Source organism: Trichosurus vulpecula, chromosome 3 (assembly GCF_011100635.1).
Source record: "Trichosurus vulpecula isolate mTriVul1 chromosome 3, mTriVul1.pri, whole genome shotgun sequence".
Lineage (NCBI taxonomy): Eukaryota > Metazoa > Chordata > Mammalia > Diprotodontia > Phalangeridae > Trichosurus > Trichosurus vulpecula.
In genome coordinates, this window is record NC_050575.1 from 48,196,114 (window position 1) to 48,222,762 (window position 26,649).

General features: G+C 37.9%; 1 protein-coding gene across 7 annotated transcripts in view; it reads right to left on the reverse strand.

Annotated features, from left to right (window-relative positions):
- Positions 1–26,649, reverse strand: part of MTA1 (metastasis associated 1) — a 285,890-nt gene that overhangs the window by 23,789 nt on the left and 235,452 nt on the right. For 4 of the 7 annotated variants that reach the window (XM_036749078.1, XM_036749077.1, XM_036749075.1 and 1 more), the window contains 6 exons: positions 21,474–21,589; positions 20,698–20,849; positions 20,131–20,320; positions 17,225–17,314; positions 10,995–11,147; positions 9,645–9,680 (listed from right to left, as the gene is read on the reverse strand). In XM_036749078.1, coding sequence (XP_036604973.1) covers positions 9,645–9,680; positions 10,995–11,147; positions 17,225–17,314; positions 20,131–20,320; positions 20,698–20,849; positions 21,474–21,589 — 737 coding nt within the window. The remainder of the gene's footprint in view (positions 1–9,644; positions 9,681–10,994; positions 11,148–17,224; positions 17,315–20,130; positions 20,321–20,697; positions 20,850–21,473; positions 21,590–26,649) is intronic. The other 3 variants (XM_036749079.1, XM_036749080.1, XM_036749076.1) reach the window with 1 other exon arrangement.

The window sequence follows — 26,649 nt, forward strand, 5'->3', positions numbered from 1 at the left end:
TCACAAGTAATAAATGTTTTTCTGATAACTTAGGTATGTCTTTATTTCTACAAAGAATGTTTTATAGTTATATGCATATTGCTCCTGATTACATCATTAAACTCCAAAATATCTTTTAGCTTTTGTAGTTATTGTAAGTGGATTTTCTCTTTCTAGCACTTCGTGTGTATGTGTGTATGTGTATGAAGAGATTATTTATGTGGATTTAATTTGTATTCTGCAACTTTGCTTAAGTTATTGTTTCAAGGGTTGTTCTAAATATGCTACCACATCATGTACAAAATTCATTAATTTTGTTTACTTTTTGCCTGTCCTTATTTCTTCAATTTTCTTGTCTTTTTGCTATGGTTAGAATCTCTAGCACTATGTTAAATAGCAGGGCTGATAATGGGTACCCTTGCTCTATTCCTGTTCTTACTGGAAAAAAAAAAATCTATTTTCTCCATTATATAATGTATATTCATATATATGCACGTGCATACATATGTACACACAAATAAACACATATGTGTATACATACATGCACATATCACATATATATATATATATATATATATATATATATATATATATATATATATATATATATATATATATATATACGTATACACTTGTATAAAATACATATATTTATTTACTGACAATATTAAGGAAAGGTCCACTTATTCCTAAGATTTCTGGAATCTTTAAGAGAAATGATAGGTTTTGTCAAAAGCCTTTTCAGCTTCTATGGATATCATCATATGGCTTTTATTATTTATATCATTAACATAATTTATTATATTTATAATCTGATTCCTTACGTTAAACCAATCTGTAATTCTTGGTATAAATCTAACCTGGTCATCGTGTGTAATCTTTCTAATATGTTATTGTACTAAGCTACATTTGTAGTAAGCTACAAGCTTCCTAACATTTTATTTAAGAGTTTTAGGTCAATGTTCAGGCCTAAGTAAGGGGTGGTAGCCAGTAGTTTTCTTTCTTTGCTTTGTCTCTTCCTGGATTAGGTATCAAGAATACATTGGTATCTTAGAAAGAGACTGGAAGGTTGCCAACTGTTATTCATGTGAACAATTTATATGGTATTGGAATTAATTAACTAAATTAATTAAAGTCTGATAGAATTAACTTGTGAATCTAACTGGTCCAGAAGATGTTTTCATTGAGAGTTCATTCATGGCTTCCTAATTTCTTTTCTTACTATCAAAGTCCAAGGTCCCAGGGGCAGAATCTACGTTCCAGTAGGATGAGGATGAGAAAGATATCCAAAACTCATGTGGCATGGTTTGGAAATGGCCAGGAAGTGACTTGTTAAAAATTTAAAGAGTAGAGTAAGATCATCTGTCTATCTGCAGCACCCATTAAAGTACTACCGTACCAAAGGAGTGGGCTCACTGTGTGGCTATGTGTCATCCTCTAGGGTACATCTATTCTCTTATTCAGATGGATAAACTGAATTTCCCTAGGTTTGTCATATTCTAGAACAATGTGATGTGTATAGGTATGATTTGTAAATAGGATTTGAAAAATCACATCATCCACAGTGACCTTCTTCTGTTTGGACTTTTACACAGAACATTTTCCAGGACCAGAGTGGGTACCTAGGGTGAACACATGGATCCCTGCTTTTCATTTTACCTGTCATGAATAATCAGCTGAATGCTTAAAAAAAAAAAAGCTGTCACACCTATCAGAGACTTATATAATTTTAATTAGTATGTAGGTAGGTGCTATGTATGAGGGGAGCCTTAAAGGCAGTATTTTGTTCTACTGAGGCAAATTCTCTTTTTATAAATCAATAAAGAAATTATAAAGCAGAATTATATTTTCCAAATCTCTCAGTTATGTGATGATAAAAATATAGTCTGCCACAGAAAATTATCAATGAAATCTGCTTGTTCCTATTACACCTCCCCATGTCCCACATTTACATCTTCTGTGTATGTCTAGCACTGCAGCTGGACAGGTACTGAGGCCAGAGGGACTGGCAAACTTTTTGAAACTATCGTCTGGGCTTTTAAATTGCAGAGTAAATTCACTGATTTGCTCTTTTCTGTTGATGATATAAATTTTCATTTCACAACTGCTTTTAGATACATTTTCCCCTTAGAATATCACAGTACAAGTTTTGGTATATTATCCCATTACATGTCATTTTTTCTTTAATGAAATTTTCTATTGTTTCTCTAATTTGTTTCTTGACCCACCAGTTCTTTAGAATTTTTATTTAGTCTCCAATTATGTTTTAATTCTTTTTTAGGGACCATTTATTGATTAGTATTTTTATTGCATTATGATCAGCAAATAATATTGTTTTGTATTTATGTTCTCCCTACTCATCTCTGCCTCATGGCTTCCCTGGCTGCCTTCAAATCCCAGGTAAAATCCTCCTTCCACAGGAAGTCTTTCCCAATCCCTCTTAATTCTAGTGCCTTCTCTTCTTTGATTATTTCTTATTTATCCTGTATATAGCTTGTTTCTACATAGTTGCTTGTTTGTTGTCTCCCGCATTAGACTATGAGTTCAAGGACAGAGGACTTGTCTTTTGCCTTTTTTTGTATTTCTGGCACTTATAAAGTACCTGGGCACATTGTTAATACTTAATGACTATTTTTCTGATTTTTCTACTCTTTTTTGATAAGGTTGTTACACCCCATGGTCAATATTAGTAAAGCTTCCTTGTGTAGTTTAGGACTATGTAAAGTCCTTTCTATTCCTATTTGGTAGTTGCCAAAGAGCTTAAATTTTTCCAAATTGTGTTCTTGTCTTTGATATTCTTCTTATTCATTCATTCATTCACTCACTTACTCACTAATTAGAGTTATATAGGTCTGAAAGGGGCATATTGAGATGCTCAAAAATTATAACTTTAATATCTATTTCTCTGACCAATTTGATTAACTGTTCCTTTAAGTATTCAGACCAGGGGTGGTGAACCTGCAGCCTTGAGGCCACATGTGGCCCTCTAGGTCATCAAGTGCAGCTCTGACTGAACTCAAACTTCACAGAACAAATTCCCCTTAAGGGATTAAGGACTGAAGTTTGGATTCAGTCAAAGGGCAGCACTTGAGGACCTAGAGGGCCACATGTGGCCTCAAGGTCGCAGGTTTCTCACCCCTGATTTAGACTCTATGCCATTTGATGTATATACTAAGTACTGACACTCTCTATGAAATATATATACTTACACATAGCTATACTCTAGCATTTAAGCTCTAGGAATAAGAAATAATGTCATCTCTGAGAACATTAAATTTTTCTGAGGACTCTGGATTCTTGCCTTCTCAAGAATAACTGGAATGATCACAGCCTACTAACTCAATAGGTCACATCACCTGAATGAAACAATCAGCTCCTGCCCAGAAGAAGACTTCAGTCTGATGCCAGTCAGGCCTATGAATGGCCTCAGCCAAGACTGGACACCTTATTTCACATGGTTTCTGGGCAAAGCATACAGCAGGTTTTGCATCTCTCTTCACTCTGGAAAGAACGATGCAAAATGCTGGAGCAATATCCTAGAGAGGTAGTCTTCAAAGTGTGTGTGTGTATAAGGCATGTGTGTCTGTGTGTAAGGCATGTGTGTGTGTGTGGGAGGAGGGGGAAGGGAGGGGAAGAGATGTGTGTGTGTGTGTGTGTGCGCGCGCATGTGAGTGTGTGTGAACCCTCAGGGAGCTATGGTATAAGTCCAAAAGGCATGTGACCAACCAATCAACCACAGTCAGGATAGGTATAATGCCAACTCCCCATTACTCCACAGATCAAGCTCGCTGTCCTGAACCTGGGCTGCAACAAAGCCCTTTTCAAGACAGAAGCAAGTTACAATCTCAACTTCTCCTACATCCCAGCCAAAGCCCTGGTCCCTTTAATCTGTTCGTATCACTTCTGTACATGTCTAGGCTCCTCCATTTCCAGTTCTAGTCAGAAATGCCCTCTCTCCTAGGATGCTTCTACTTTGAAATCTCAGCCAAACTTTTACTTCCATCCTTAGAATTACACAATCTTTGAGCTGGAAGAGACCTCCTAAATCCCTAAGTAACATCTAACACAAAGGTCATACAGCCTCTACTTGAATATACCTGATGACAAAGAACCCTGAAGCAGCCCATTATACTTTTAGAGAGCTCTAATTTGTCAGACAGTTATTCTTTACATCTGGGTGAAGTCAGCCTCTGTAAATTCCTGTTCTCACTTCTTCCTGTTCTTCTTATCATGGCCAAAGGGACTAAATCTAATACACATGATAGATAGCCCTTTGAGTACCTAAAGACAGTGATGTCCTACCCAAGCCTTCTCTTCTCAAAAACTAAAGAGCCTGAGTTCTCTCAACCATGTTCTGTAGGCTACTTATATCCTGGTTACATTCTCACTGCCATTACCCTGATTTCTACCCCACTTCTTGAAGCACTTCCCCGTATTGGATGCAAAAATTGTAAGAGCTATTTGTGTTTGGTTTAATGTTTTTGCATTGTGCTCATATGTAGCTACGATTATTGAGTTTCCAGAAGGTGTAAAGAGTTCTTTTTGCACACTAACCTCAAGAATGAAGTCTACAGACTATGTTAAACCTGGGAATATATTAAACTGCGTAACTACAAAAGGGCAAGGAATGAAGCTTCCCATGTGAGAAGACTTTCAGAATTCACTTAACCTGATCTCCTGCAACAAATTCTGTTTGTACTGAGTACACTGTAAATGGAAATAGTTCAAGTAACTTTTGGAAGAACCCCTGATTCCCGCCCCCAATCAACCCCCCTGCCAAAGATCTTCATAATCTTTTTTTATCCTCAAGCCTTTTACATCACAACCACTGCCTTATTTTAGTGAGCATATAAGCAGATAGTAAAAGACAAAAAAAAACCCCTAAAAACTTTGAAAGAGATAGAAGAGGAAGAGTAAAAGATAGATGGATTCTTCAGGTAGCGGGTAAACCAAAATGGTAGAAAATGAATAGTCTCAGATAACACATAAATAGAAACCTATAAAAGCAAATCTAAAAGGCCTCTAAAAATCAGAGCCTGAATGCTGCCAATTTTAAGCCCTGACTCTGTACCACTCTAGTCATCCATCTCCGGATTGTCCTATGGGAGTTTGGATGCTATGTGGTAATGCTTTAAAGCCTATTATAGGAACAACAACAGCCAGCTGTGTTCCTGTAATAGCGGGTATAAAGTGTGCAAGGAAGACATTCCTAACAAAGGCCATAGCCACACAAAGCCCAAGAAATGCACAGGGTATGCCAGAAAGTTGTGTGATACTAAAAATAGAATCCAGGGGGCGGAGCCAAGATGGCAGCTGGAAAACAGGGACTCCCTTAAGCTCTCCCCCAAATCCCTCCAAACACCTGTAAAAAATGGCTCTGAACAAATTCCCTCTAGAACAGAGGGAAACAAGTCTCCAGCCCAAGACGGTCTGGATGGTTGCTGGGAAGGGTCTATTGCACCTTGCTGGGAGCAGAGCACAGCCCAGGGTGGGCTGTACCAGGGCTGACCAGACCAGGAGTCGGGCAGAGCAGGCCTTAGGGCCCTGAATCACTGAGCTGTGGCAGTTACCAGACTTCTCAACCCACAAACACCAAAGACAATGGAGCAGGTTTAGTGGGGAACCTGCTGGATCTAGGTGAGAGAAGTGTGCAGTTCGGCCCCAGCCCCAGGGGGCGGTGGAGGTGGTGTGGCGGCAGCAGCAGCAGTAAGCTCTGGCAGCTGCTTCCAAAGCCCCAGAGTCAGCTGCTTCCAAAGTCCCTGGCAGACCAGGTGGGAGGAATCAAGCTGCAGATCAGAGCAGGAGTGCAGGGATTGCTTTGCTGGTGTGGAGGCAGAGTTCTCTTGCTTTGCCCTGCTTGGCAGTTCCTGAAGGAAGGGGAGCACTGGTGTAACAGACCTTGCCATGTAGTAGCTCTGAAAACAACAGTACAAAGCCCCTAAAGCTTGGGACAAAGCACTCTTCACCCTAAAGGCAGTCATAACCTGACAAAAAGCTCAAGGGTCAAGTAGTTGGCTGAGAACATGACCAGGCAGTGTAAGAGGACTCACACTATAGAATCTTTTTTTGGTGGCAAAGAAGATCAAAACATACAGCCAGAAGAAGTCAACAAAGTCAAAGAGCCTACTTCAAAAGTCTCCAAGAAAAATATGAATTGGTCTCAGGCCATGGAAGAGACCATAAAGGATTTGGAAAAGCAAGTGATTGAGAAGTAGAGGAAAAATTGGGAAGAGAAATGAAAGTGATGCAAGAAAATCATGAAAAACAAGTCAATGACTTGCTAAAGGAGACCCCAAAAAATACTGAAGAAAATAACACCTTAAAATATAGACTAACCCAAATGGCAAAAGAGCTCCAAAAAGCCAATGAGGAGAAGAATGACTTGAAGGGCAGAATTAGCCAAATGGAAAAGGAGGTCCAAAAGACCACTGAAGAAAATACCACCCTAAAAATTAGATTGGAACAAGTGGAAGCTAGTGACTTTATGAGAAATCAAGGTATTATAAAAGAGAACCAAAAGAATGAAAAAAAATGGAAGACAATGTGAAATATCTCATTGGAAAAACCACTGGCCTGGAGAACAGATCCAGGAGAGAAAACTTAAAAATTATTGGACTACCTTAAAGCCATGATCACAAAAAGAGCCTAGACATCATCTTTCAAGAAATTATCAAGGAAAACTGCCCTGATATTCTAAAACCAGAGGGTAAAATAGAAATCGAAAGAATCCACCCATTGCCTCTTGAAAAAGATCCCAAAAAGAAAACTCCTAGGAATGTTGTCGCCAAATTTCAGAGTTCCTAGATCAAGGAGAAAATAGTGCAAGCAGCCAGAAAGAAACGATTTGAGTATTGTGGAAGCACAATCAGGATAACCCAAGATCTAGCAGCTTCTACATTAAGGGTTCGAAGAGCTTGGAATATGACATTCCAGAGGTCAAAGTGGCTAGGATTAAAACCAACAATCACCTGCCCAGCAAAACTGAGTATAATACTCCAAGGCAAAATATGGAATTTTAATAAAACAGAGGACTATCAAGCTTTCTCAATGAAAGACCAAAGCTGAATAGAAAATTTCACTTTCAAATACAAGAATCAAGAGAAGCATGAAAAGGTAAACAGGAAAGAGAAATCATAAGGGACTTACTAAAGTTGAACTGTTTTGTTTACATTCCTACATGGAAATATGATATTTGTAACTCATTAGACCTTTCTCAGTATTAGGGTAGTTGAAGGGAATACACATATATATAGACAGAGGGCACAGGGTGAGTTGAATATGAAGAGATGATATCTAAAAAATAATAATAATAAAATTAAGGTGTGAGAGACGAATATATTGGGAGGAGAAAGGGAGAGATAGAATGGGGTAAATTATCTCACGTAAAAGTGACAAGAAAAAGCAGTTCTTGAAGGGAAGAGGCGGCAGGTGAAAGGGAATGAGTGAATCTTGCTCTTATCAGTTTTGACTTAAGGAGGGAATATCTTACCCTACAGAAAAGTAGGGGGGAAGGGGATAAGAGAGAGTGGATGACAGAAGGGAGGGCAGATTGGGGGAGGAGGTAATCAAAAGCAAATACTTTTGAAAAGGGACAGAGTCAAGGGAGAAAATTGAATAAAGGGAGACAGGATAGGATGGAGGGAAATATAGTTAGTCTTTTACAACATGAGTATTGTAGAAGTGTTTTGAATAATGATACATGTATGGCCTATGTTGAATTGCTTGCCTTCTCAAGGAGGGTGGGTGGGGAGGGAAGAAGGGAGAGAATTTGGAACTCAAAGTTCTAAAAGTGGATGCTCAAAAAAAAAGAGTTGTTTTTGCATGCAACTGGGAAATAAGATATACAAGCAATGGGGTATAGAAATCTATCTTGCCCTACAAGAAAGTAAGGGGAAAAAGGGTGGGGTGGGGGGAGTGGGGTGACAGAAGGGAGGGCTGACTAGGGAATGGGGCAATCAGAATGGCGGGAGGGTACAAATGGGGAGCAAATCTAACCCAAAATCTTGTGGAAATAATGTCGAAAACCAAAAATATTAAATCATAAAATTTTTTTTTTAAAAAAGAAAAGTTCCCCCTTGAAAGGAACAACTGGAAAAAAAAATAGAATCCAATCTTGTAAAAGGTTCATCACTTTCTGAGTAACTTAAGTATTAACTTGCTTAACATATATATTAGTTGGTAAAAAAGGAAGATACTCCACCTGGCATCTCACATTATTAGAAGGATCAAATAAAAGATGTATAGAGCCACAGTGTGAGACGACCTTAGGAGCTGGCATGCAGGAGTGAAGAACATGCCAATCATTCATATCACAATGGTGATGTGGGCACATACACAACAGAGAGGCAGGTAGGTGGGTACACAGCTATGCATACTGGCACCCAGCACAGCACGCTGCAAACAGCACAGACAATATCCTTTTTGAAATGGTCCACATGAGCATATGAGGGATGTTTGTTTGTTCATTTGTTTTAAGCCTAGAATTCATCTCGGTTACGTGTGCTCATTCTAAGGCCAAGTTAAATATTCTGTAATTCCCTGGCAGAAACTATTCCACAAAAGGGCTTACCTACTCCCTGCTCATCAATATATATCTGTAAAAAGGCCCAGTATGAAAATAAAGGGCTATGTCTGTATGACCAAGGTCAGTGTGCTTTAAGATGATATATATGCAACAGGCTTAGTTGGCCTTCCCAAGGCAAGGATGACCTTTGGCCCTGAAGCCCACCTATCGTAGATGCTAGAAGTCTCTAATTCTCCCAAAGGCAAGCCAGAGTTGTGTCAGCTGGGATGAAGGGAAGCTCCCAAGAGAGTAGATAAGTCAACAGTGTGGTCCATAGGCCTTAGAAGCAGCCCTACGCACAGGACTTATTTGGCTCTCCTGGCATTCTACCAGTCAAATGAGAATGACTATGAATAAGAGTGACAAACTGACCTCAAACCCAGTCTGGGAGTGAGAGGTTCCCTGGTAATGGCTATTTAGCCTCCTAGCGGGTCTTTTGGCTTTAGACAAGTAGTTATCTTCTTCTTTTTCCTGGGCTTTGTTCTCCTAGAACCTTTACAGCTTCATTCATGGAAACTTTGGAAGCGTCTGGGTTTGTTTTATGGAAATCTGGACCCCAGGGTAGCCTCAGAGCTGCTTTTGGGAAAGGCCTATAGCTCAGGAAAAAATAGCAATTGTGAAAGAAATATCAAGAAATGCACTACTGTGGGATGAGGCACACTCAAGTCATTTTTTAAGATTACACATCAGACCACTGAGTGCCACTCTAGGTTAGGCAACTTCCTAAAATTTCTTAAATTATTTCTTGGGGTGTTACAAAATTCATTAAAGTTAATTTTAAAAGATTTAAAATAAGATTGTCATTTTAACTAAAATAAAATAAAATTCAATCCAAACTGTCTAACTCTTATATTTGAGGAGGGATTGTCAAGAAGTCGGATAATCCCACTAATATTCCCCAGGGGAGGGAGGCAAAGAGCATGGTGTCCCATCTGTGTGGACCATCAATGCAGATATTGTCCAAAGGATATTCAGCTACCAAGACAAGATTTACACATAGCATTAGTAGCCACAAAGCACAGACAAGCCAGCTAAAGAAGCCACAAATGAGACTAAGACCACACTGTCCTAGCACCAGCTGAGCACAGCTGTGAGGTCTTACCCCTGCTAGGCATCAAAAGGCGTTTCTTCATGTTGCCTGACAAAGCACAGGTGACAGAAAAGAGAAAAAAATACCACATCAACAATCCCAACAATGACACTGAATTTAACAAGTATAATTCACAGAGACAGCAGAGATTAGGGCCAGGGTTCCTAATACTGGATATGTTGGTTTACAGTCAATACACCCAAGACGGCATGAAAAGAGCCTTGGTCACAGTCACAGATTTGATCACTTTTAATGTACCCCAGGCGTTCCAAGGAAGCAATGATTTTTCTGCCTGTCTCCAGTAATTAGACCTTGTTTATACTTGCTCAGAGAGGTAGTAAACATGGTCCAAAGATGCATTTGGCCCACTGGGTGTCAAACCCCAGAATTTTTCCTCAAGAGATAAGCCTTGTTTATCTATTCCTGACACTCTACAAGAGAGTGACAGTCATAATGATAACCAAGATAGTTACTCAGCTTGAACTTTATAAAGCAAGTTCATATTGAGTTTCTCATTTAATCCTCACAGAAATTCTTGGAAGCAGCTGGTGGCACAGTAGTTAGGGTGCTTGGACCTGGAGTCTGGAAAACCTGACTAAGTTCATATCCAGCCACTAGCTGTGTGGCTGGTCAAGTAACTTAACCTCTTCTTGTTTCAGTTTCCTGAACTGTAAAATGAAGATAATAATAGTGCCTACCTAGCAGGGTTGTTGTAAGGATCAAATGAGGTAACATTTGTAAAATGCACTTAGCAGAGTACCCGGCACATAGTAGGTAGTTTATGCCCATTCCCTTCCTCCCTCCCTTCCCTGACAGAATAGGTATTTTTTATCACTATTTGAAGATAAGGAAAATGAGTCAATTCACGCAGCAGTGAATTAACTTGCCTAGCATAAAAGAAAGGTTACGGACGAACTGAGAAATAGTCCACGGCAAAAATTTTAACCTTTTGGTATTACCCACTTGGCACCAGGTGAAGAATGTTTTTAAATTCATAAAATAAACTATAAAGGATTGTAAAGAGAACCAATCTGCAAGACTGCTGTCAAAAGCTACAGTGGGTGTTCACAGACCTCAGGATAAGAAGCCCTGTTCTAGGCTAATTGACATGTGATAACACTTGCATGATACTCTCAAGCCCCAAAGAGGAGGGAGGGATCTCTTTCCATTCACAGTGTGAAAAGAAAGAAAGAAGTGATGCTTATCTCACTCCTCAGCCCAGCAATAAAGTCATTAACCAAAAAAAAAAAAAAAAAGGAAACTAAGACAGGAAAACAAACCCTACATAAATGTCCTCAAGGCCCAAGTGACCACAAGACTCATGCCAGTCCCAACTTCTTTAAACCATACAGCTATACCTACCATCCATGCCATTGTGCTGTTCATAACTCCTTTTGCCCAAGATGGTTGGGGACCCATTATTAATGACTGGAGTTGACTTGGCAGGAGTAAGGTTGTTGAGAGAACTAGACACACTCTTTATGGGGTCTGGCTTTGGAGGGCGGGGATGAGTCTCTGTAGAAAAAAAAGGACAAAAGTTTACTAAATGACTCACAGAGGGTAAATTCCAAACTCATACCCAACCATTTAGAAGGAGAATACAAATTTCATACTAAAAAGGGAGAAAAGACAGTTTATTTATTAGAATAGTTCACAGATCTCTCTCTCTCTCTCTCTCTCTCTCTGTATATATATATATACATGTATATATGTATATATATATATACAGAGAGAGAGAGAGAGAGAGAGAGATAGGCAGGGGGGAGGACAGGGCAATTGGGGCTAAGTGACTTGCTCAAGGTCACACAGCTAGCAAGTGTCAAGTGTCTGAGGCTGGATTTGAACTCAGGTCCTCCTGACTCCAGGGCTGGTGCTCTACTCACTGCACCACCTAGCTGCCCCCCCCCCCCCGTTCACAGATATTTTGAGTTATATATTTATAATATGGGGATCTGTCATTAGTTTATTCAAGATAGTGAGCTTATCCTATATAATTGTAGTCATCAAGTCACAACTTGCTAGGCATTTGGGAAGTGCTAAATTTTTGCAGCTTGTCATGACGTGTTGCATAGTTCCCTTCCTTCATTTCCTTGCATAATGTCACTTAAGTTGTCTGGACTCCTTTGTTATAATCATTATGTAATTTCTGGCACCAGTGGTCCTGAAATTACTATTGTAACTCCTCCATTTCCACAAACAAAACTGCAAGATTCAGCCATTCTTTTGATGCTTCTTTGCTGACATACTTACTATTCGATGAGTACATGTAGATGTCATCCAAGAAGGATCTTTTGAGTCCACTCCTAAGAGCAGACTCAAAATCCAAACTTCATAAACCAAATCCCCTTGATAAAAGGATTTGTTCTGTAAAACTTGGACTAGGTCAAAAGGCCACACCCAAGGACGCAGAAGGCTACATGTGGCTGTGAGGCCTCAGGTTTCCCACCCCTTGCCTGGGGAGTAGAACTAAGACCAACAGAGATAAGTTATAGAGGCAGACTAAATAATCAAATACATCCAAAGTAGAATAAACTACCTTAAGGGGTAGTGGTTATCTCCCTCATTAGATCTCCCAGGAAATGCTGGATGACAACTTCAGAGGGACACTTATGCTTTTCATCTAGTAAGTTTTTTTTAGCCTAAAATTTCTATTAATCTCAGAACACCCTGACACTGGGGAGGATATGAGCTATCCTAAGAGATATGTGATCAACCAAACGGTGGGAAGATAGAGCTCATCATATCACTGCTTCAATAGCCAACCAAGCAAACCTTGGAGATTATCTCCAGAACAACCACATTGATTCTTAAGATCCCGATCCTCTTATATTCAGCCATCTTCCTCTTCTGTTGAAGCTTACTTCCTGCCTTCTGAGGAAGGTATTAACATGTAAAGGCTATTATAATCTAAATGATCAACTGCTCACAGCAGCTGGACAGGTGCTATTATTGGGAAGATTCTACCTGCACATTCCGTTCCCCAGATTACCTCATGGCTTCAGCAAGTATCCCTCAGAAGGTGAGCTCTTTGTTTGCAGCAAAAGTGACCCCACTTCCTTTTCCCTACCCCCTTAATTTTCCTGCACACAGATGCCGAAGTGACTTTCGTAAGGTGCAAGTCTAACCAGGTTACTCTGCTATTCTAAAGTTTCCTCACCCTTTCAAAAATCATTTGTGTACAATTTTATAATACTAAATAATTATTAACATAAGCATCTGGGTCAATCTGCTGGGGAAGATGAGATAATATGGAATCACTTGGGTACGTAATAAGGTTTGCTTTGGCAAGAAGAGCCACCTTTTAATGTAAGACAGAGGTGAAGTTGCAGAAGATGTGAATGAGAAGAGAAGAGAAAAAGGTGCTTATGCTGAAAGGCCATAATTTTTTTTTCAGTGAAATGAGATAAAATTCTTAGCTGAGATGGGGGTTGGGGTAGGAGAAGGCATAGAAGGCTTGAGGAGGGATGGAAAGGATTAGACTACAAATCTCTTATTTCTTCCCCATTTGAACAGTATTCTATAATTCATTTTTAATTGAAAAGTTAGGGGAATGTGTGCATGTTTCCAAAAAACTCTTAACTAACAGTTAAAATTAATAGAAATAAAGTGTCTGGAGCCAAAATGGCAGAGTAGAGAAGTGTTCAGCCAAGTTCTCCCAATTTCCCTTCCAAACAACTGTAAATAATGCACAAATAAAATTCTGGAGTGGCAGAACCAACAAAAGGTCGGATGGAACCATTTTCCAGCCCAAGACAACTTAGAAAGGTCTGTCTCCCCAGGGTGACGGCTGGGTGCAGACCATACCACAGCACCAGCAGCAGGCCTTGGAGGAGGCTACACTGGCTGTGGCAGCAACTTTAGGGGCTCTTTAGGAGCGCACAGATGGGGGTGGGGTAGGTATTAGATAAAAGGTCAGAAGGAGATTAAAGCAATGGTTTAGGTGGGTTCAGGTTTGCTGGTGCTGGGTTCAGGACCCTGTTACTTTGCCAACGCACAGCTCCAGGTCACTGTCCCAGGGCCAAAAGGAGTAATAGCACTCATGGTCACAAGGCAGCAGGGGCCCTAGCTGAAGTTCCAGGGTGGAGAGGAGTACTTGGTTTGCAAAGCACTTTACAAATATTATCTAATTTGATATTCATAACAACCTTATAAGCTAAGTGCTATTATTACCTCCACTTTACTTAATTTTGTGGCTAAAAATAATTTTATATTATAAAACTGGTTATTAGAAACTACTTCAAAAAAGAAATCTAGGAAGTAAGTTCTTAATATCTATGGGGGAAGGGTAGAAAGAGAAAAAAGGAAAAATGAACCTTTGCTGTCCCTTCCACCAATCTGGAGGTATAACAACATGTCCATTCTATCTATAAAATTTTTTTCTAATAAGTAGAGGCCATATCCACTAAAGTCAAACCTGTAACATCCATACTCTAGTCTCTGAATTTGCATTGTAAAATGCCTACAAAGACTTTTCTTTCTCAAATTTCCAATGAACTAATGCACCACTCTATAGTGCCTGGCACATGTTAGGCAGTTAATAAATATCTACTGACTGACTCTTGCCTCTCTCTGGAACCAAAACTGTATCTGCTATGCTGGGCTCTTACGCTTCTTGGTCCTTCAGAAAACAGGAACTTTTGGATTACAATGCCCTGAAGTCTATGTGGCCATGCTCTGTTAGCCTTAACTCTTTGCCTTACATATCAGTTGCAGTACACTTGAAATTTTTTGAGGTTTCTTTTGGCTCCTGTGTTTGCATGAGAAGTTCCTACTTATCTCTGGGTTTTTTGTTGGTTTGAAATCAGAAATGCTTTAAATTCCTGTATACCATTAAAGATCCATTTCTCCACTGTAGTACTATACTGAGCTTTGCATGGTAAGTTGTTCTTGGTTGTAAGTCTCTATATCCTGTCTTTTGGAATATTTTATTCCAAGACCTTCTCTCATTTTTAGCAGAAGCTGCCATGTCCTGTCTGCTCCTATTATTCCTTGATACTTGACCTGCTTCTTTCTGGATGCTTGCACTATTTTTATTCTTACGTCAGACCTCTGGGTTGCAACTATAATATTTCTGGGACTTTCCTTTTGGGATTCCTTTCATGAGGTGAATTGTACAGTCTTTCTGTTTTTGCTTTCTGGTTCTAATAGATCTGGGAAGTTTTGATTTATGATTTCTTGAACTCTAGTGCTCAGGCTTTTTAAAAAATCATGGTTTTCAGGAATCCAGTTATGTTTAAATTATGTCTCTTTGACCTGTTTTCCAGGACAGTTATTTTTGATATAACATGATTTTCTTTCTTTTTTCCATTCTTTTCATTTCATTCTGCTGTTTCTTGCTGGACTATGGAGTTACTGATTTCTGTTTAGTCTTTCTAATTTTCAGGGATTCCAGTATTCAGGTAACATTAACCACTTTATCTTCTAAATCATTCTCTTTCAAATTCTTTCCTCCAGAGCTTTTATTTCATTTTAAATTTCCTGCTTCATTTCTTCTAGCTCTTCTTCTTCTTCTAGAATTCTAATAATTTTGTTGTTGTTTTCATTGATTTACTTCTCTCCAGCTTTAATTTCTGAATTGAGGCTTAGTGCCAGGGCCAAAACCCATTCCCTGTAGGGCTTTTAGGTGAGGTGGTAGGTCCTGCTCACTTTTACCTGGAATCCCCTGAGTACTGAGGATGATCTTGACTCTTTTGGGTTAGGCCCACTTGGATTTTTGAGGTAGAGTACCTTTAGGGTCTTCTCTGGCAACATAAGGTAAAAAGTGTTAGGAACTTCACAACCTTTGGGCCTGGGAATCTTGGAATGACGTGTGCTGCTCTGATCCTTGTCTGTTGCCTGCTGCAGCTAGCAGGGCTTTATCAAATGAGTTTTGAATTACTGTTTACTTAAGACCCACACCTTCATACCCAAAACTGTGCATGCTACATTTATCTCTGGCCACTCTTCAGGAGTGCAATGCCCTGTACTGGTGCCCCCTTTGCAACTATTCTTGGGCTTCTCACCTCTTGTGCAGTTCTGCTGTGGAAAAGCCACTTTTAGTTTCTCACTGGATTTTCTGATCATTAATTAGTCTGTTGTGAATTTTAAGATTTTGCTGCATGAAGTATGTGGAAGATAGGTAGTCTGTTTCCCCATTCAGGCAGCCATTTTGACTAAATATATATTAGCCCAATTTTACAAATGAGAAAACCAAGGTTGAAAGATGTTTAAGTGACTTGCTCAGCATCACATCAGTAGTGTCTGAGACAAGATTCAAATTCAGGTCTTCTTGACTTCAGATCTCACATTAGCCATTAGTTGAAGTGTTGTACTTGTAACCTCTAAATGTTAGAAGACCCAGAGCAAATTCTCCTGTGAATTTTTAAATACCTTATTGTAGAATTAGGAAAAAACATAGACAAGAATTATAGAATATGCAATGAAAAGCCATGAAAGGGTTGTGATCAATGAGAGTAAAGATTTATACACACACACACACACACACACACACACACACACACACACACACGCACAATCAGTTGTTGCCCCAAAATTCTGTTTAAAAATTTTTTAAAAAACCCTCTGAAGTGATTTTTAAGTCCAAATGAGGTCTATCATTATATATGGACCATCAAATTAAACCCTTTTCTACAACTACAGTTAAAGGCTTTCATAAGTTCCTATGACAAAAAAAATATTATGACCTGGTAACCAGTATCATAGTAATAAGTTCCTCCAAATACTGGTAGACTGATCTATAGATGTTAAATGGATTGTAACTTTACTTGCAACCTTACCAGCTAGTTAGGACCTACCAGATACTGTGCTCAGCTGGAATAACCATTAAGAACCCAGTGTCACACCCACATCATGAGGTGGCATCAGATAACTTTTAAGAGGGATTTCATACTGGCAGAAATATATTTCTTAAGCATTTGGTCAATATCTCCTCACTGTCCAATCTCTTCAAAGACAAACAAGACTTTTAAATCCTGATAGAGATGATGTAAGGTGGTGTCTAGCCCATAACATACTCTTCCTGCTATTAGTGTTAATTTGATTCCTGTTACTGTTCATTTTTTCAAATTTTTCTGAACCCTTCCTCTTTTTAAAGGAGTTAGTCCTTCCTTTTTCCACTTTTATGGAAATGAGAAGCCCTTCTTATAACATAAGAGAGGAAGTGAGAAGCAGTATAATAAGTGCAACTAAGCTAGCTCACTTTCAGCAAGTCCAGGGCAAACAGCTAATTTCATCGGATTCATTGTTTGGAAGGGAACCCAACTAATGGAATCTAACTAACGGCAATGAAACTAAGAGAAGAAAGCTTCTGCCAAGTTCTGAGTCAGCACACCCTGATCTTTTTAAGAGTATGTCAAGAAGTGGAGAATACAAAAAGTCATGCATAGCGTGAAAGACCCTAGGTCTTTCTATGGTTTGCTTTGGGTAAGGAAAAGTTACCCCTGTATTCTTTCTGAGAACTTCAGAAAGGGTAGCTCCTTAGGCTAAATGAAGTCTTGGAAGATGGAAGAGAAAAAAGCTATTTTTCCCAATCTTTTTAATCTTTTTAGTTTCAAGTGTTAATCAAATACTAAGACTCCCAACAGCATTTTTACCTAAATACCGGAGCACAGCTTCCAAAGGTTTTCGTACCACTTGTTTTAATACCAGTGGATTCTGGGAGGCTTCTGGTAATCGAGCAGTACCTGTCAAGATAATATTTGAGGGTCAGATATACTAATGTCCTATATGTTTACTTTACTATAGGGAAGCATGGTAGTTGGTCAGTCAATAAGAATTTATTAAACACTTACTATATACTAGGGACTGAGCTAAAAGGCTGGGGATACATAGAAGGGAGAAGACAGTCCCTTGCCCTCAAGGAGCTCATAATCTCAAAGGAGAAACATCAAGCAAACAAATATATACAGACAACTATACACAGAATACACAGAAAATAATTAACAGAGGGAAGGCATTAGAATTAAGAGGTATTAAGACAAAGGTTTCCTGTAGAAGGTGAAATTTTGGTTGGGACTTGAAGGCAGCCAGGAAAGCCATGAGGATCAGAACAGGAAGGAGGGCATTCCAGGCATGGAGGTCAAGAAGAGAAAATGCCTGGATCTGAGAGATGGAATGTCTTATTCAAGGAATAGCCAGGAGGTCAGTGTCACTGGAGAGGTGGGGGTAGAGTGTAAGGTTTAAGACTAGAAAATTAAGAGAAATAGCATGGAACACTTGAATGAAGATTAATACATATGTGATATTTCCTGTGAGTGTACAGTATGCACCTAATGAAAAAGAATAAGAAAACAGATGAGCTGCTCATGAATAATTGGCACCATTATCCTCACATCTTCTGAAAGTCTTTCTGTGCTAAAAGCATAGTAGCTAATAAATTCTAGTTTGCTTCAACTGCTGTTTTAGACCTAATTCTGAAAAAGGAAAAAATAATTAATGAAGTAGAAATATGGGAACATCAACCACGAGGTTCAGGGAAGACTGACCATTCCATTTTACAATCTATGAAAGAAGAGCGGAAAAGAAGAAATAATCTGATACGCACTCCAGATTTGGAGAGAGTAGAAGATTTTGGAAGATTTAATGGTACAAAATTCTTTAGGTACAGTCAGCCCAGAGGGAATGGGAAACTCTCAGGAATACAATTCTAAACAGAAGAGAAAAAATTACAACGAAGAAAGAGAATGACTTTCATAGGAGACCAATACGCCAACTTAGATTAAAAAAAAATACATTCAGAGATGATGAGAGCAAGGGTAAGTAAAGCAAGATTAATATCAAAAAGTAATATGATCTTGTAACAATAGTGTCAAGATGGCAAATACTTAAAATGAGCTGAGGCTAGTCATGAACATAAGGATAACAAAAACAAGAGAAGGACCAAAACATTAATAATGCTGGAGTGGATGAACATTAACAACCAATGAAAATAATAGTCGCTACATATTGAGAGGCAGAATTCAAATCTTTTTGTTTCCATTTTCTTTTCCAAGAAAAATGACTTACCTAGGATGTCAGAAAATAAGACAACTATCTACTCTCAATAAATTCAAGTCATGAAGTCCAAAAGAACAACCTCAAGGAACACTGAAAGATTAGTGGATATGACTGCTGTTCTGTTAGTTTTTGTAAGACAGTAGACAAAGTGATACAAAAGGGTAAATGCTTTATTCTTTAAAAAAGGTAGGGGGAAGTGTTCATTGACTGTAAGACAAAGTTCAACTCTTAGAAAAGTACTGGATTAAGTCTCATTCTGCCTTTGTACACAAAAGAGAAAGAAGTGGGTTAGACAACTGAATTTGGAACTGGTTGGATGGATAGATTCAAATACTAAAGTGGTAGGAATTCTGTTCTAAGTTCAGGGATCTGTCTCCTTTACTTGTGTGCTGTATAACATTTTTATCGATGACCTGGATAAATGAGACATGAACATGGTAGGAAAAGAAAATATATTTTATAACATAATCAGGATTCAGAATGTCTCAATAGGCTATAATAATGGATTGAATCTAATAAAATGAAATTTAAAACAAATTAATTAAAGTTGAACATGGTTTAAAAAAATCAACTTTTCAGGTTATTATTTAACTTTGATGAAAAGGCTCTGAGGATTTTAAGCTCAATGAGTGAACACTGTGTTGTGGCAGCCTTGGGCTGCATTAAGAAAGGAATCTTCAGCACAATGATGGAGGTGATAGTCTGGCTCAACTCTGTCCTAGTCAGGATGATATAAGAACACTACAAGTCCAGAGAAGGGAAACAAGGATGATAAGGTAATGGAGGCCATGCCATACTAGGATCAGTTAAAGTAATTAGGAATGTTTAATTCGGAAAAGAGAAAACTTAACAGGACATGATAGTTGTGTCTTTAGGTTTCTGAAAAACCGTCATGGAAAAAAGGCAAGGAGTCTTGGTCTATTTGACTCAGGGCAATGGGAAGAAATCGCAAAGAAAAGGATTTGCCTCAAATTGAGGAAAATTTTCTTAACAATTAGAGCTGTCCAAAAAATGGAATGGGCTACTTTTGGGGGTAGTGAGGGCCCCCTCAATAGTGTTAAGCTAAGATTTGATAACCATTTCTTGGGGATTTTCTATAAATAAGTAGTCATTCTTATTAAAAGGCAGAAAGGACTAAGTAGCCTGGGAAGTCCTTTCTAACTGATTTTTATGTGATCCTTTCTTTCCTTCTTTACTCCACATGCTTTCACTATCTTCAAGAGCAATCAATAGTTTATTCGTCAAGTGAAAAGTACCATTAACTGCTCTTAATGTAAAATTTATATTAAACAGTGTGTATTTAGCAAAGAGTTACTATAGATTGTTCCTTCCCTTCAGCAGGGAAACTCTGTACTCTCAAGTTATAGGTGGGTCATGTTGGAATTGGAATAAACAGGATGGAAAAACAGTTCCAGTTACAGAAAGAATCAGTCAGCCAACTATATGACTTGTAATTAACTTTAAAAGATATTTAACTAAACTCTTGTGCCCGAGGGAATCTTACATTCTGCTTTGATAGCAGCACTGTTGATAGGCATGTAAGGGTGTCTTGCTGCATGCCAAGGACGCAATATATCTCGACACAGGCGCCTGGCAATCCTTGTCAGTTTGGTTGTATGTAGGTAGAAGGCTTGTCTTGTCTTCATAGCAAACTTTGGACTCCCACTGTTCCGTACAGGGATGCCATGAGGACTCTAAGTAATGGAGAACATACACAGACATATTACAATATATGGAGTTCATTTTTATTCTGGAGATCCTTTTAAAATACTAACATCTTTATCAGAAAAGAACAACATTTTTGGCAAACTTGGTCATTTTGGTAATGGAGACACAGGGAATTCAAACCATCCTGGTGCAGAGCAGAAATGTATAAGATTACAGGTTTGGCTAGAAGCTCTCTAAGGTTCCTTACAACTTAAACATTCTATTCTTCTTTGATTCTGTTCAAGAACTTCTAAGTCGTAAAGCCTCTTCAAGAATAACAAATCATTGCACAGAAATGACCCGCTGCTATATGCCAATCCAGCATCCTTGCCAACAGTCATATATCTGTCTACTCTCCACATACCATGTTGTTGCGATTTGGTCCTGGTCTCTCACCATCTAATCGTGTTGGCATTTTCAAGCCACCATATTTCTTCCAGTACGTCCAGCAAGATGCACAGAGACGACACTGCATGTTAGGGGGACCCCAAGAATACCACTGGTAAGACTGTGTGGCTATGGATAACAAAGTTGAAAATATATATATTCTTAAGTGGAACTATTTCAAAGATCATTTACAGATTAACCATACCATCCCACAAAAAAATAAAAGAAACATTCAGTTGCCCTCAGAAAAATTAAACACTTAAAAACAAAAGGAAATTATGAACTGTTAGAAATGGAATACCAGCATCACTCCTATCACTAAACAGGTTAAAGACCCAAAGACCTACCACTCTCCTTGATGTGTGAGCACCTAATATCAGGTTAATCCCTAGTAAGACTTCCTACATTTGCAACCCATCACCCAGGAGATTCTTTCCAAAGTGGGTTTTTAGTTACTAATATCCTAAGAAGAATCTAATGCTTTCTAGGGTTTGCCTAATAGTAATTTCTTTAGGCCTATAACAGACATAGATGCACATATTCTCATTAATTTTCATTTCACTCTATCCTTTCCCCCCAGTATATGACATTATGACCTAACAATCTTTCCCTGTGATAAAAACAGAGACTAAACCAAATAAGGTCCTTTTAAGAAGCTGGGTCTGCAAAGGGGAGAAAAAAAGGTAGCTACACTATCAGTTTATCATAGATGGGGTGTGGCACTGGCTGATGTCATGTCCTTGAGGCACTTACCATAGCAGCTTTCACAGGCCCGGCCAGCTCCTGGGCTCTGACCCTGTACTCCGGTGCCATTTACAACACCAGCCTTGGCATTATTTACATTAATCTGATTTGGATTTGGCTTGTTACTTTAAAAATAAAGACAAAACAGGAAGTCAATGGAAATGACATTTGAATTTCAATTTAAATTCAGATACAACAGCCCTCTTACCTAACTTACACTTTTTAGAATGTGACAACAAAATTGTTAAAAGCCCCCAAGATAATACATGAAAGAAACTGGCTACCTATAATATGCATCCACCAAAACTGTTAAATAAAATAAAAATAATCAATAACTTTATGGCACACAAGTAGGAAAATCTACTGAAACTAATACAAAAAGAAAAAATGGACTCATTTCTCCTAAATTCATGTCAGCTATTCACATGACTTAAAAATTTAGTTTCATTTTCTTCATTTCCATAAAACTAAAGGCACTGGGGATTTTACATATCACTCCTTAAATGATTAACTATGTGCCAGGTATAGGGAATAGGAAACAAAAACAAGGCAGTACGTGCCCTCAAGAAATTTATATTCTAATGGGGGAAACAATAGGTACTGATTATTTTTATGCAGAGTGAATACAGGAACTCCTACTTCTCTATTCCTTAACTCTTCAAATTACATGGTAATCATTTCAAACTCCTACATCCAAAAGAGTCTTGCAAACTCTAACCTCTATTCTTTGGTCTATATTTTAGATAATTTCCTGTCTGCCAATCCACAACCTTTCTCACACTTGGATTAAAATTCACCTCCTACAAGACATTATTTCTGATTAGCTGCACCTTGTTTAAGGATTCAATAGCTTGTATCATTGGGCAGCTAGGTGATCCAGGCACCAGGTGATCTAGTGATCTAGGTGATCCAGAGCAGGGCTGTTCAAAATGCATCCCACAGTGTGATTTATGACAAGCACAGAAATTTACATAAATGCTTTAGTAAAGGAAAATGAACTACTGCAGAGCTCTCATTAAAATGGCAAATCAAAATATATTGTCTATTGTTTCAATAAAAACCTAAGGTTGGACAGCCCTGATCTAGAGTACCAAGACTGGAGTCAAAAAGACTTGAGTTCAAATCTGAATTCTGATGCTTCTTATCTGTGTGACCCTGGATAAATCACTTAATCTCTTTTTGTCTCAATTTCTTCATCTGTAAAATGGGGATAATAACAGCACCTACCTCCCAGGGTTGTGGTGAGGTTCAATGAGATAATAATCATAAAGAGTGCATGTACACTGCATTGCACAAAGTAAGTTCCATATAAATATTAGCTATTATTATTACCACCACAATAAATTCTAAATGACTATAAGTCCTTAATATTAAGGAAAAAATAGAAAAATCAGAAGATAAGTAGGTCATATACCTTTCACAGCTATGGAGTAACCAAACTTGGGAAAGAAGTGATAATATGATAAAATGGATAATTTCAGTTATATAAATTTGAAAAGCTTTTGCATGAAAAAAATTACTGCAACTATGATTATGGATGTGGTTGAGTGAGCAAAAAGTATTTGTATTAAACATCTCTGAGAAGGGTCTGATACTCAAAATATATAGATACTAGAACTATAACAAATGAAAAGTGCTTTTCAATAGAGAAGTGAGAAAAAGATAAATAATTCTCAAATGAAACTAGTAACAACCATAGTTTGGAAATGTTCCAAATCATTAAAATTAAGAGATGTGTAAATCAAAGTAATTCAAAGATTTCATCTGTTACCCAGCAAACTGATAAAGACATCTAAAGCTAATATTGGAAGGATTTTGAAAAGATAGGCGTATCAAATGAACTGCTAGCAGAGCTCTGTATTAGTGTAATCATTATGGAATTGTGTGATGAAAGCCACTAAAATGTCCATATATACATATACATACATACAAATACATATACATATATTCTTTGTCCTGTAGCAGGGGTGGGGGATGTGTGGCCTCAAGGCCACATATGGCCCTCTAGGTCCTCAAGTGCAGCCCTTTGACTGAATCAAAACTTCACAGAATAAATACTCTTAATATAAGGATTTGTTCTATAAAACTTGGACTCGGTCAAAAGGCTGTAGCCCAAGGGCCTAGAAGGCCACATGTGGCCTCAAGGCTGCAGGTGCCCCACCACCACTGACCTAGACATTCCATCATAAGACATCTGCCCCCAAGGAAGTAAGTCAAGGACAAAAAGAAACACTTCCCACAAACACCAAAATAATTAAAGGAAGAAGCACTTTGTGTGGAAAAACAATTAGAAAAAAAGCTGATAATCATTGACTAAGGATCATGCTTTACTAGCTCTCCCACACTGTGAGTGAGTTGGAGGCAAATTGGTTTCTTTTCCTAACTCTTCAAGTTCAGCTGTCTTCCATGTCTAGAAAACACTACACTTTATAATCCCTTACTTTTTTATTCAAGCCAGGCACAATCTTCTGCATAAAGCCTTTCTTGATCCCAACTGCTAGTGCTCTTCCTTTTCCCTCCTTTCCTTCTTATCCGTGTGACCCTGGATAAATCACTTAATCTCTTTTTGTCTCAATTTCTTCATCTGTAAAACGGGGATAATAACAGCACCTACCTCCCAGGGTTGTGGTGAGGTTCAATGAGATAATAATCATAAAGAGTGCATGTACACTGCATTTCACAAAGTAAGTTCCATATAAATATTAGCTATTATTATTATTCTGAATTTAACTACTTTTTACCATATGTATTAATTTATATTATACTACATATTTATATTTGTATTTGTCACCCCTTTAAAATATAAGCTCATTGTCAGTAGGGACTTTTTCATTCTTTGTACTTGTAACTCCAGATAGTGCCTCGCACATAGCAGGAGCTTAATAAATATTTGCTAAAGAATATCAAGGCAATTGATTTTAACAAGGAAGGGGGCCCAATAGTACCAGATCTTGAATAGTAATCATCAAAAAAAATTGGTACTGGTTAAGAAATGGCAGGGAAAACTAATCAGGCATATATTATATAGAAGCAAATGAGTACAGTAGCCTAATACTTGATAACCCCAAGGATCCAAGATCCAAGAATTCACTATTTGGGAAAAAATTTATGGGGAAAATTGGAATGCGATCTGGTAGAAACTGGATATAGAGTAACACCGCATATCACACATCAAGATAAGCTCCAAATGGGAACCTAAGGGTGAAGTCCTAAAGAAATTAGAGTAGCAAGGAAGAAACTACCTGTCATTTCTACAGATAGAGGAAGAGGTTCACAACCAAACAAGAAATAGAGAAGCTTATGGAAGGTAAAACTAGAAGAGAAGCAGGTAAATGGGAAAAAAGTCTTTGCATTAAATTTCTTTGATGAATGTCTCATTTCTTAGATATACAGGGAACTAATTAAAATTCATAAAAATAAGAGACATTCTCCACTCAATAAATAAATGGTCAAAGGATATGAATGGGTACTTTTGAAGGGAAGAAATTTAAGCTATCAATAGCCATATGAAAAATGCTCTAACAGTATTTGACACCCATAATATTGGCAAAGCTGATAAAAAAAAAGTTTAATGACAAATGCTGGTGGGGTTGTGGAAAACTAGCATGTTAATGGACTTGTTGATAGAGCTAGGGATTGTTGGTGGAGCTGTGAACTGTTGGTCTACTCATTCTGGAAAGCAATTTGGAACTATACTCAAAAAGTTATTAAAATTTACATACCCTTTGACTAAGCAATAGTCCTAACCAGGTATATACCCCTAGACAAAGAGGAAAAGGACACCCATATGTACAAAAATATTTATAACTATCCTTGGTAAAAAACTGGAAACAGGGAGTGCCCATCAATCGGGGGAATGGATGAAGAAGTTATGGTATATGAATATGGATGGAATACTATTGTGCTATACAAAATAATGAAGGGGATGATTTCAGAAAAACTGAATGTTTTTCAAGGAAGATTTATATGAACTGATGCAAAGTATAGTGAATAGAACTAGGAGAACAATTTATACAATAATAATATTGTAAAGACAAACTATTTTGAATGATTTAGCTATTCTGATCAATACAATGATCCAAGATAATTCAAAGGACTTATGATGAAAAATTCTATCCACCTCCAGAGAAGGAACTGAAGGAATCTGAATGCAGAAGGAAAGTTTTTTCACTTTATTTTTCTTGCTTTTTTTTTTTTTTGCAACATGGCTAATATAGAAATATGTTTTGCATGATTTCACATGTATAACTCATATCACATTTCTTGCCTTCACAACGGATGAAGGGGTGGGAAGGAAAGAAGTCAGAACTCAAAATTTAAAAAAAAAAGAACACTAAAAATAAATAATATTTTTTTAAAAGAAAAAGACACATTATTTTCAAAGACTTAGGAACTATGATCAACACAATGACAAACCATAATTCCAGAGGGCTTATGGTGAAACATGCTACCAACCTCTTGATAGTGTGGTGACAGACCCAGAGTACAGACTAAGCCATATTTTTGGGACATGCACAAAGAAAGAACTTATGGAAGAGAGGTTTTGTTTTTCTTGCTTTCTCAATGGGGCTCAGGATGGGGAAGGTGCGAGGGAGAGGAAGATCTTCATGAAACTAAAATAAAATTTAATTTAAAAAGTTATTGACTTATTGAACGGCTAAACAAAATGTTATTATCAATGTTCTGTAAGAAACAATGAATATGATGGATAAAGAAGCCTGGGGAGACTTAAACAGATGCAAAGAGATGTAAGTAGAACCAGGAAAAACATTATACACAATGACTACAACAATGCAAATGGGAAGAACAGCAACAACAAATCCAAACTGAAAAATGTGAAACTATAATGACCAAACATGGACTCAAAAAAGAGATACATCACTGTCAAACAGCGCATATTTCAAACATTTTGGATATGTTAGTTAGTGTTGCCGAAAATTGGTTTCCCTTCCTCTTTTTAATTATTCATTATAGGGTGTGGCTTTCTGGGAGGGATGAGGGCAAAAAGGTGATGCTGAACTGCCCTTCTGGAGGTGAACTGACTTAATTCTTTCATTCTTTATGAGAGCTGAAGTAAACTACTATATTCTGTGAAGACATTATTGAGAAGAAATTTTGATAGAAATTGAGAAACCTGAAATGCCATCTTGAGGTGAATTCAGCTGGGAAAAGATAAACAATGAAC